This window comes from Colletotrichum chrysophilum, assembly GCF_026319265.1.
Source record: "Colletotrichum chrysophilum strain AFK26 chromosome Unknown scaffold_174, whole genome shotgun sequence".
In the NCBI taxonomy this organism is placed as follows: domain Eukaryota; kingdom Fungi; phylum Ascomycota; class Sordariomycetes; order Glomerellales; family Glomerellaceae; genus Colletotrichum; species Colletotrichum chrysophilum.
The window spans coordinates 81,109-92,574 of NW_026517461.1; the positions used below are offsets into that span (position 1 = coordinate 81,109).

The window sequence follows — 11,466 nt, forward strand, 5'->3', positions numbered from 1 at the left end:
AACCCCTCAAAATTTCTCTTCATTATCCTGGCCCGACTCTGCCCCGGCCTCCTCCTCGTAGTCATCATGGTCGTAAAACACCATGGCCCTAATCTCAATGCTAACCCTAGGGTCTAGCTTTGCTTCATCCAATCGCGGATCTTTGAATGCTGCATGAGGGCAACGCCTCACAACCCCCGGTCGCTTGGTTGTGTCGGCTTGAATGAAAAGCACGACGTCATCTGTTTGCTGATTGTCTTTGAAGTACCAGCGGTGAGGCTTTTCGGGGTCTGATCCTGGGCACACTTCCAACAATTCAGAAGTCCTGTTGGGGTAGATGAATGGGACCTTGATGTAGTCCTTGTCCGGGATGGTGGTGGCATCTGACACGGCGAACGGGTCGCGGGTGATGGGCTTGCAAGGGCGCCACATCTATCTCAAGTTAGTGAGCACTCCGATACATGAGTCGTTCCAGCTGGAAAGGGTCGCATACGTTGATAATTTGAAAACGTGGTTTGGCCAGGAGTTCAGGTGCATCATGGCCCAGCCACCGAATCGCAAGTGGTTCGGCAGCAGATGCAGACTGGTCAACGTGAACGTTGTAGATAGGGCCCAAAGTTCCTTTCTGTCCCACCTGAGAAACACGGTTGGTGTGCATCAGGACTCGAATGAGTGAAGGTTTGGGTCTTCAGTTTGTTAGCAATGCCGGTCCAGTTTTCACCGCTTGGGTATTGAGCGCCTCACAGATCTTCCTGTTGAGATAAAACTTCCTCCAAAAACTCGTGCATTTCATCGTAGTGGGCCTTTGTGGTCTCATCGAGCGGTTCCAAGGCCCCATCTCGGTTCTTCAACTCTGGAAGGACAGCCTCAAAATGAGTCTTATGCTTCACGTATTGAAAGCCATGTTTCATGAGCTTGAACTTATCCTCGATGCCTGTGACGTCGGTGACTATCACAGGTGAATCAACCTTGGGCGCGAACTGGGGAGGCTCAGGGCTAGTTCATCGTGTTAGATGTTGACAATGCATCTGTGGCGTATGGCGCACGTACCCCCCAATGATTGTTGGCTCTAGAGGTATGCTGGGATCACCTCCGTAATATTTCATAGTAGTATGGATTTCTTTGGCCTTCCTCTCTGCCTGGGGCGTTGAGTATGTCGGCTCTTTGGGGTCTGCATGGTTGGCAACCATTGTGATGTGGGCTCGAACTGAATTTTTGAGCAACGATACTGGTAAAGTCTTGGATGAGTACCTTCGACCACGCCTGAGATTGTCGCGATGTTGAGCATTCACCTCGTTGGCAACGTTTTACGGGTATCAGCAAATGCTTCAACTTGTCGTCGGAGTTCAGCTTGCTTCAATTCAACTGCATAGTGCTACGAATCGCTACTTCGGTGGTTTTGGACGGCAGCCCACAGAGGCCGACGAAGTAGTATTGTATGATCGTCCAGTTCGTGCGAACTAATAGACACTGCCAACTAAGATGCAGATGACACGGAACTTTTGCGGACTTCTTGGGATTATTTCGTAAGGCCCGTTGATATGCCAAGTCGCATGGATTGACACTTTCGGTCCGCTGTAATAAGGGCCTTTTCGCATTGCCTCAAATTGCGGATGGGTTGTCGGGACTTTTGTGCACTCGGAAGTTATCGGTCACAAGGTTTGATATAGAACTGGAAATTTGATAAAGGATTCTGAATGACTTCGGACAGACTCACCCTCTGCTTTCATAACCTCCGAAGGCGTCGGCATTAGCTCCCCGACAGACTGGCATTCTGCCGAGTCATTACGGAGACTTTGATGTCTGCAACATCGGACATTGTCCTTTCATCCATTAACCGACTTTGCATTTGGTTACTCTCATGGTCATTGCCAATTGTATGGCACGGGTTTGCAATGCGATCCGGTTTCGGGGCATGCGTCTCCCAAAATGTTCGTCATTTGCCAATGCAAGCAATCACCGGCTTGTTGAGAGACTGTTCAAGTCTTTAGTAAACAGATATAAGTATTGTAAAATAGCGAGGCCTTGCACATCGACGCACTGCATTCACAGCATAGCGTAAGGAGTAGGCTTCAACATTGAAAACTATCGAATCAGTACTTCACCATGGCACCTGCTAGCATCGAAGTAGACATCCCTGTCAATGTCTCAGCAACCAAGGCAGCCTTTTCGACGAAGCCCCTGAAACAGTCGGGAGCGCTAGATGCTTTTGAGTCTTTTGATCCGACACCCATTACTGGTCGCGAATTCCCTACAGCCAATATTGTGGACTGGCTCAAGGCCCCAAATTCAGATGAGCTGATCCGTGATCTCGCCATCACTGGTAAGTGACGACACGACCGCACCACCTAACTCCTTGTTTGTGCTGGTGCTGATATGGCGAACAGTTTCTCAACGTGGTGTCGTCTTCTTCCGCAAACAGGACGACCTCACTCCTGAGCTCCAAAAAGAGCTCCTCACACGGCTTGGAGAGCTTACTTGCCGTCCTGCGGAGTCTGGGCTTCATATCCACCCGGTATTCAACGCAGAACGAGACGATCAGGGAGACGACCATGTCGTCAGTTATATCCACCAAAAACAGACGAAGCCTTCATTCGTGAGAAACAAGGACCTAGCACCTGATGCACTCTGCCCTAAAAAGCAGAACACTTCGGAATGGCATAGCGATTGCTGTTTTGAGCCAGTCCCGGCTGACTACTCGTGCCTACGTCTCACTACGCTGCCTGCTACTGGCGGTGATACTCTATGGGCCAATGGCTATGAACTATACGACAAGATCAGGTAGGCAGCGACGTCCTTAGTCACCAGACTCTTCCTCATGTTAACGTGTTGCAGCGAGCCTTACCAAAAGTTCCTGGAAACCCTTACTTGCACATTTGAGCCACCTGGTCTGAAGCAAATGTGTGATGCTATGGGAATCAAGCTTTATGCTAAAGAGCGTGGTAACCCCGAAAATGTCGGGGATGTAATTAAAGCTGTCCATCCTGTCGTGAGGACTAACCCCGTCACGGGATGGAAGAGCGTTTTCGCTATCGGCGGCATGGTCAAACACATTAACGGTGTGACGGCCGAGGAGAGCAAGATGCTCATCGATTGGTTCCATGAGTTGGTCTACAAGAACCATACTATGCAAGTGCGGTTCAAATGGAAGGATCCGAACGACTTTGGTAAGCATTTTCTACTTCAGAAACTTATGAGAAGCATGGTGCTAATTCTATTGTAAAGCTATCTGGGATAACCGCAGTTTCTACCATTCAGCCACTTATGACTTCTGGGAAATGGGTGATCGGCATGGATGCAGAGGATCTGGAGTTGGCGAAAAGCCGTACCTTGACCCGAAGAGCAAGTCGAGAACAGAAGACCTTGCAGACGTTGGTGGCTACTAGACTCAGCGAGTACTACTTCTTGGTACAGAAATAATAGTCATTGGAAGCGAATTGAAGCTCAAAATCTGGAAGCCCCTGGTTTTGGTTACTCTTGGTGAGTTCGTGATCTAATCCCTGTCTGCTCTGTTCAATTATCGCGCCAACGGCCAACTTCCTTGCCAAGCTCTTCATCAGCAACAGCAAAACCTGCACAATCACTAGAGGCACATTTTCAGTAATATTTTGCAAGATTCCAGCTAGTAAGGAACCTTGCCAGATACTATTTTGCGTGTTTTGTGAATAATTTTGCCCTGAAAAACAAATACCGCGAAATTATTACGCAATGACCATCTCACTGGAGCGTTTGGCGGATGACGTCAGCCGCTGAGGTCCCTTTGAGACGCTGTATTTGAGTGGACTCATTCACCACTTCCCGATCACTCACCCAACAACCTGCCGACCGCAACCAGCGATCTTGCGAAAATGTTCAAGAAGAAGCCCACGGTGAAATCTCTCTCACCCCTGCGGTCCTCCGACCGTAGGAAGCTCGCAGATCAGGTCATCAAGGACTACAGCCTCGACTCCAAGCTCGTGGCAACCACGGACGAGCAAAAACCAGAGCAAAAGGCGGAAGCGCTCGCCGTGCAGACCAATCTCCGAAAATCTCTGTTCCCCGACAACCTCCAGTCTGCCCGCTTCACCACCACCTACGGCCCCGATCTGAAGCCGACCTCCGGCACCTACTACGTCGGCAGCCACGATGGCGAGGAGCCCCGCGTTCTGTGGTTCCAGATGGAAGGCGTCGTCTACCCCACGGTGTACACTCTCTGGGCCAATCCCGATATCGTCCCGCTTCTCCACACCCCGGGCATCGTCGTGAAAAAGCTTCAGGGGGGCGCCGATCTGATGACTCCCGGCTTGTTCGGCGGGCCGCCGTTCCCCGAGAAGGCGAAGAAGGGTGCCGTCGTCGCCATCGCGAGCTTGGAGAACCCGTCGGTGCCCGTTGCGGTGGGAGCGTGTGAGATCGACGTCAGCGCGCTGCAGAACGTGCGGGGTGCGAAGGGCCATGCTGTCAAGAATTTGCACTGGGCCGGCGACGAGATGTGGGGGTTCAGCACCGACAACAAGCCGGGCAGGAAGGCTCCGGAGGAGATTGCGGGATGGTTGAAGGTCCTGGAGGCGCGTGGACTGGTTGAGAGCTTGAGCGGGCTGTCGCTGGATGACCCAGATGAGGATGGAGGGGTTTCTCTTGGAGACGACACTACCCCCAAAGACGCCGGACCAGCAGCACCCGAAGACGATATCCCCGACTTCACACAGCCCGAGATCGATGAGGCGTTCCGCAAGTCATTCCTTTTCGGCATCCACCAACACAAGTCTTCAAACTCACCACCCAACTACGGCCTCGTCTTCCCACTGTCCCAGTCTTATGTCATGTCGACCCTCATTCAGCCCTTTTTGCCGGCGCATACACCACAGCAAGCACAGCAACTGCAAATCAAGAAGACATCGTGGAAGAACATCAAGAAATTCATCAAGAGTCTCGATAAAGAGGGGCTTCTGAAGAGCAAAGAGAAAGGGCAGGAGACGGTTGTTACGGAAGTCAAGTTCGAGAACCCCGCGATTGTTGATTTCAAACCGTATCGCCTACCCAAGAAGGAGACGGCTGGCGGCACATCACTTGGTCGCGGCGAGACTGCCACGAGCAAGGTCGATGTTGGTGACGACGCGGTGGGACAGAAGCTGAAGATTGTTTCGTACTTTAAGCCCACATCCAAACTTCAACCCATCTTCGACTCGGCCTCAAAGTCGCTGTTCACTCAGTCAGAAGTGCGCGATGCCGTGACTACCTACATCGAAGGCGAGAACTTGGTGTCTGAGACGAACAAGCGAATCGTCAAGCTCAACCCGATACTCGCTAATGGCGTGTTCACTGGCTCTGGAGCAGCTGACAAGGACGCCCTCGCCAAGGGCACTGTCGCCCGAGATGCTCTCATCGACAGGGTCTTGAGCGGGATGGCCACATCATACGCGATCGTCCAGAACGGGACAGACCCAAGCAGCGTCAAGGCCAGAAGCGGGTCGCCCCCAAAGATCCACATTACCCTCGAGACAAGGAGCGGCAACAAGACTGTCACTAAAGTGTCCGGGCTGGAACCATACCACATCAGCCCGAAGCCGCTGGCTGACGAGTTGAGAAAGGTCTGCGCTGGGTCTACAAGCGTTGAGCCGCTGGCTGGTGCGGCGAAGAAGACTGAGGCACAGGTCATGGAGATCATGGTACAGGGGCCGCAACAGGCCGCAGTGGTCAAGGCGCTAGAGAAGAGAGGTGTTGAGAAGAGGTGGATGGACCTGGTGGATAAGACTAAGGGAAAGAAGCGGTAGATTCTGGTTGATGTATCAAACTGCCAGAACTGTGAAATTCTACCGTCCAATATGTTGACAAGAAAATTCGCATCAAGTGCAGTTCATATGTAACGTCTTTGGGAAGCACAAACCACCGATGCATTGTGCTATAAATCGTTGTGCTATTTTTAATCATGCCAGGTGTGTGTTTTTCGCAATCTAGGCATTATCTACGGCGTGATGCGCTCTTCCAAGGTCTCTCAGTCTTTGGGTAACTTTGGAGGTGAGGAACAAAATAACCCCCAAGCAACCTAATCTCCCAAGTTGCATGCCTAGGTCGTAGCCGTACCTTTCCGACAATGCCAACGGCAGAATGGCAATCAGCAGGAGAAGCCAGACTATAACAGATAGCCCAAGAATGTGCTTGCGAAACAGATGATCTTTTGGGGAAATTAGGTCGAAAAGCACTGCAAATAAGCAGTTGAGGGGTTGAAGCAGGAGTATGTTTGTAGCGTACGATATCGTGATAAAGAGTGCGTTGCTGAGTCCACTTATACCTAGAACAATCATAACCGTTACAGGAACCACTTGCAGACAGGCTAGAACGGTGACCTGTTCCATCCATTGGTCCTGTCTGTAGTGCGACCTCAGCTGGTCGTCGACCTTTTCCGCAGTCACGTCGGCCGACATCGAATCTGTGCTTCGTGTAGACATCAAAAACCTGGACAAAGGCATTGACGAATTACCTGGTACTTGTGTGGGTTCTGCTGAGGCTTCCACGCTCTCCCAGGATACCAATATTGTGTTGTGGGACAGAGTCGATTGTGTAGTCAGTTGTCTCATTCTATGACACTCTGCAGCATTGAATTCGGCCTGAGCTTGTGACGCCCATTGAGCCTCGAAATGTGATCCAATGGCAGTCGAGACAAGCAAGCCTGGAGTTCCCGTTACCACAGGTCTACTGGCTATGATTGGTAATACCGTTGTCATTATCGGTCCAATGAGCAAGAACACAGGTAGTATCTGCCCAAATTCCCACGAATCCTCATCGACTGTGACAGAGCCTCGCACGCCAATGATGCGTAAAGTGCCCCAAACCGCAGAAACAAGCAGCCAGTAGACCTAACAGAGACATTAATTCGTTAGTGCCAAAGCCACGGGATACCTTGCAATGTCCATATCTCATGAACAAATACGTACATCTGAGAGCTCGGAGGATACGAGATCAGCATAGAGACTTGCTGTCAAGTTTATCGCTACTCGGAGAAATAAGATAAAAGTCCAAAGTCTGGCTTTCCACCCCATGTGGGGCTTCTGCAACAGAGACAAAATGCCTCTTATGTCAAACTTGTTAACCCTTGACCTGACATTCCGCCTAATAATGGTCGACCATTTTTGAATAATCTTAGCCATCCGTGTGAAGAATGTGAACACAGTCAGAACGATTGACGTTACTGCGGAGTGAAACCCTTCAGTTGAACTCAAAAAGTTATCACCGTACTTGCCGGCCGCCACACAATCTGCAGCTTCATCGAATATGTATTCGCATTTCCTCCATTGAATGGTTTTCGATGCCACGGACGGATGGAAGAAGCATCGCGCGTTGGATCTCGGCAAGCCTCCGTCAGTGCGATCATGGACCATCCAGCTCATCCACAGCGTAGGCCCAATCGCCACTAGAAGTAAGATCCATAAGACGAGCATGAGTCCTAATCGCCACCTCCGTTCATTTTGGTGTTGGTGGAGGTATGCTCGTAAAATAGTTAGACACGCGATGTGTGTCAAATTTGAGAACCAAGCGAGGTAAACAACCACGTGCCAATGGTAAGCAGACATCTTGTCGAGTCCCATATTGATGGATCCGCTGACAAGAATACCCAAACCCGTGAGGAGTTGCACATCGCATAAGCCAAGTCAGAACGATCACTGCAATGTAGCCAATGGAGCATAAGGTAATGGTACCCACCTTTCTCAATGCATCCTCCCATCTTGCCGGGCTTCCAAACCAGGGGCGTTGGCGTAACCATTGGAACAATCTCATTCCAATGACATGCTCATCAACTGGATTTGCTTCCTGCTTATTTGTGCTACCTGAGATAGCCCGTGTGATGTTGTCCTTGTTCTGGAAGGGATTCGCGTTGGGATCGAACGCAACAGCGTAACGTACGAATGCGAGCAACAGCACGAACCATGCGGTGCAGATGAATCCAATCAAAACCTAGAACGTTTAGATTAATAAACGATCACAGGAAGTCATATGCCGACCTGGCGGTAAACTTACCCCAATACCTCCAACATCGGGGTTCGGTTCCAGCTTCTCTGGCTTTGTGTAGCAGAGACTTTCTAGGTCTTCTAGGTACCCCATTTCATCGGGTGAAGACTTCTGGCTAGAGTCGGTAGATAATGTGATTCGTCGCCAAGATGATACATCTCTCATCAAATGAAGAAGTAAAAGAAGACGAGCCAGGTGGAGTGTATGAGAGGAACAAACCTAGATTTTGATGCGAGACGCGCGTGTAATGTATGTTACAGGCCTTCGCGTACTTGGGAGCCTGGTCTCAAAGACGGCCCTTAGCCCTACAAAGCCTCCGTTGAAAGCCTGCTGATCATTGCTTGGCTTCAGCTGAATGGGATACGTCAAAGCTGACGAAATCATGCATGGTTATTCCCGTTTTGAGAAGGCTGCTGAAACATCTAGCAAGTGAGAACTAGTAGCCACCACCTATCCACAACCAGTACGGCGCCACGAAATGCATTGCATCATAATATACTTGATGTGTGCGAGACACTTCTTCTTATGTACGAGATTAGGGGGTGAATGACGCCAGCTCTGGCTGCATTGTCACAGGCCTGGAACTGCGGGACATTCGCCAGCACACCACTAACAGAAGCCGTCGCAATGAAGCTTCCGCGATTGAAGTTGTCCAACGGTTTCCCAACAACATCCGTCCCTTCCAGCTTCTGGCGTCGCCAGTGCTTTGCGGCAGCTTTGGCGCAGTAGTACACACCATCGAGGTCCGTTTGAATGACGTCTTTGTATTGTTCGAGGGGGGCATCAATCATGGGGCCTTGGGTCCACGGGACACCGGAGTTGGCAACAAAGATGTCGAGACGACCGTTCAGATCTGCGACGGCTTGGTCGGTGGCCTTCTCCACAGCCTCCCACAACCTGACATCAACCTGGTATGCCTTGCCTAAGATACGAGGTCAGGTCAATGTTTCCGTTTTTGTGTAGGGTTCAAAAGAGGGTGATCATTCGCTCTAGACGTAAGCTGATCCACTCACATTTGACTTTGTACTTCTCAGAAAGCTCTTCTGCCCTTTTCGGCGCCTCTCTGTTTGTATGGTACCATATGGCAATGTTGCATCCCATTTCTGCATATGCAACGGCCACCGAGTATCCGATTCCGCCACCTGCACCAGTGATAATAGCTGTCTTGTTGGCAAGGGAAAGTCTGGACAATACAGAGCCACCGTCCAACTTCCGTTCATCGTCGTGAATGAAGTCGCCTCCATTCATAGGATTGAGAGACCTCGACATGTTTTCCGTTTAGCTTTCAAAGATTGTGGCTGAAATTGACAGTGCAGCAAAGAGAGGCGTGGGAGAGATTCGTCCGTGCTACGGCATAAGGCAAAACGTCGAACTGACTACCTCATGTTGGGGTCCTAAGTAAGGAATTCAAATAGGTATAGGAACTTTCTGGATTTCGGCTGTATGTCCATTAACCCGAGGGTCCTTGTTGGGATAAAATGACAGCGGCGTTCCTCGAAACAGCATCTTCGGCTGTAGCTAGCAACTTGTGCCAAGACTCTTCCAACTTCCTCCTCCATAATCACAAGACTAAATGAGGAAATGATAACTCATGAAATTGTAGCCGAAATTAGGGCTTCTTTCGGCGTAAAAGCTTTCCATTTCAGGTTCTTGGTGTACGCGTCGATTTCTGACTTCAATGTGGATGCTGTCGTGTCAGCTGGGCGCCGTCCCAAAATTGCTCCATTAGGCAATGATCGTCTCTTACCTCGCAAGGTATCGCGCTCTCGCTTTTTCAATTAGTAGTATTGCAGAGTCAAAGTACCAAATCACTGCTGATTTATTGTGACGTGTTATTGCTCACGTGATTCAGAGCATCAACTTTGAGTATCAACTTAGACGAAAGCGCACGATTTATCACAAACTTTCATCCAGAAACAATCGTTGGAGGTAATCCACACCAACGCCCAACAATGAACTCTGCCCTTTCCAGCTCCCAACGATGGGCTAAATCGTTTTCTGCACTCATGAAGCCCGCCATCCAACAGCGGAGGTCAATCCCATTCACAAATCAAACCCATATGTTTAGCTTCCGAGCAATGGCAACAGCTACCGGCATGGCGCGCTACAAGGGCAGGACTGTTACCTTGAACACAGGTCAGATCTTGCCTTCCATTGGTCTTGAGACATTCCAAGACCCTGAAGAGCAGGAAATGTCTGTATACACTGCTCTGAAGAACGGTTATCGCCACATCGACACAGCGCACAAGTAGGTTCATTTGCTTTGGTCAATTTTCTAAGTTTCAAGATGGAAACTGATCCCTCTTACCTCCCAGCTATGGCACCGAAGAGCAAGTTGGACGAGGGATTAGACGCAGCGGAGTGAGCCGCGACGAGATCTTCATAACAACCAAGCTCTGGTGCAACTCTCACCACCCGGATGACGTGGAGCCCGCCTTAGACGATTCTTTGAGGGACTTGGGCGTCGACTACGTTGATCTATACCTTATGCACTACCCCTGTGCCTTCAAGCGTGGTCCTGACTTTATGCCGATTGGGCCTGATGGGAAGATGATTCCTGACTCAACTGATTTCGTGGACACATGGAAAGCCATGGAGAAATTGCTTTTAACTGGCAAAGTCAAAGCCATTGGTGTATCCAACTTCAGTCAGCTAGAATTGGAGCGAATCTTGGAGGAGTGTAGCGTCGTAAGTAAACGGAAATCCGTCATTACGCCTGATTTACAGGCCATCATGGCGTTCAGTATCTTCACATTCTAACTCTTTATCTCACAGCTTCCGGCTATCCACCAAACCGAGCTTCATCCTTACCTACAGCAAAAAAGGTTCGTCGACTGGCAGGAAAGCAAGGGAATCAAGATCATGCAGTTCAGCCCCAGCGGCAATCTCAACACTTTCTATCGGGACGTTTCCTGGGCCAAGGATATGGCACAGATGGCTCGTTTGATTGATCACCCGATTCTTCATGCAATTGCAAAGAAACACAGGAAGTCGCCGATTCAGATTGCGTTGGCATGGGGTGTAGTGAATGGTCGCTGTGTCATCCCGAAGAGCACAATCGAGTGGCAGATCAAGGAGAATCTAGAGGCAGACTCTAATCCCCTAGACGAAGAGGACTTGCAGCAGATTGGAAAGATGGATCAGCAAGCAAGGTTTAACGATCCTACTGAGTTGTTTGGTTACAAGCTTTATGTTGGGCTTGATGGTGCCGCGCCATAAGAGCGTTCTCAAAGGCTCGGGCGCCAGAACGTTAGGCAAATAAGTCAAAGCACCCACTTCTGGCCCACCCCTGCTTCTGGCCCACCCAAAAAATGATGCCATTACAACAACCACCACTTTATTAATCAACTATCAACTGGGCAACTCTGCCACTATTATACAGCTTTCGGCCTCACTAGGGTACTCAGAGGCACTGGATTCATCTGTATCATTGATGACATCGCCAGCCTTAATCTGGGCCTGCCGTACGTTGCTGATGGTCGCGAACTTCGTGTTTGGGTCGAT

General features: G+C 50.1%; 5 protein-coding genes across 5 annotated transcripts; 3 read left to right on the plus strand and 2 right to left on the minus strand.

Moving 5' to 3' along the window:
- Positions 1-6: 6 nt before the first annotated feature.
- Positions 7-1,169, minus strand: COL26b_012401 (uncharacterized protein; the record flags this gene model as incomplete). The annotated part of the gene is made up of 4 exons (XM_053185045.1): positions 7-411; positions 473-665; positions 724-975; positions 1,030-1,169. 4 exons carry the CDS (start codon positions 1,167-1,169, stop codon positions 7-9), a joined length of 990 nt encoding a protein of 329 aa, XP_053031027.1.
- Positions 1,170-2,085: 916 nt separating this feature from the next.
- Positions 2,086-3,365, plus strand: COL26b_012402 (uncharacterized protein; the record flags this gene model as incomplete). Its single annotated transcript, XM_053185046.1, has 4 exons — positions 2,086-2,302; positions 2,367-2,760; positions 2,815-3,146; positions 3,205-3,365. The coding sequence occupies 4 exons, from the start codon at positions 2,086-2,088 to the stop codon at positions 3,363-3,365; spliced, it is 1,104 nt and encodes a 367-aa protein (XP_053031028.1).
- Positions 3,366-3,827: 462 nt separating this feature from the next.
- On the plus strand, positions 3,828-5,729 carry COL26b_012403 (uncharacterized protein; the record flags this gene model as incomplete). The annotated part of the gene is made up of 1 exon (XM_053185047.1): positions 3,828-5,729. The coding sequence occupies one exon, from the start codon at positions 3,828-3,830 to the stop codon at positions 5,727-5,729; it is 1,902 nt and encodes a 633-aa protein (XP_053031029.1).
- A 2,768-nt stretch (positions 5,730-8,497) lies between these two features.
- Positions 8,498-9,231, minus strand: COL26b_012404 (uncharacterized protein; the record flags this gene model as incomplete). The annotated part of the gene is made up of 3 exons (XM_053185048.1): positions 8,498-8,524; positions 8,577-8,884; positions 8,976-9,231. 3 exons carry the CDS (start codon positions 9,229-9,231, stop codon positions 8,498-8,500), a joined length of 591 nt encoding a protein of 196 aa, XP_053031030.1.
- An 827-nt stretch (positions 9,232-10,058) lies between these two features.
- COL26b_012405 (uncharacterized protein) lies at positions 10,059-11,181 on the plus strand (the record flags this gene model as incomplete). Its single annotated transcript, XM_053185049.1, has 3 exons — positions 10,059-10,210; positions 10,278-10,650; positions 10,780-11,181. 3 exons carry the CDS (start codon positions 10,059-10,061, stop codon positions 11,179-11,181), a joined length of 927 nt encoding a protein of 308 aa, XP_053031031.1.
- Between the last annotated feature and the right edge of the window lie 285 nt (positions 11,182-11,466).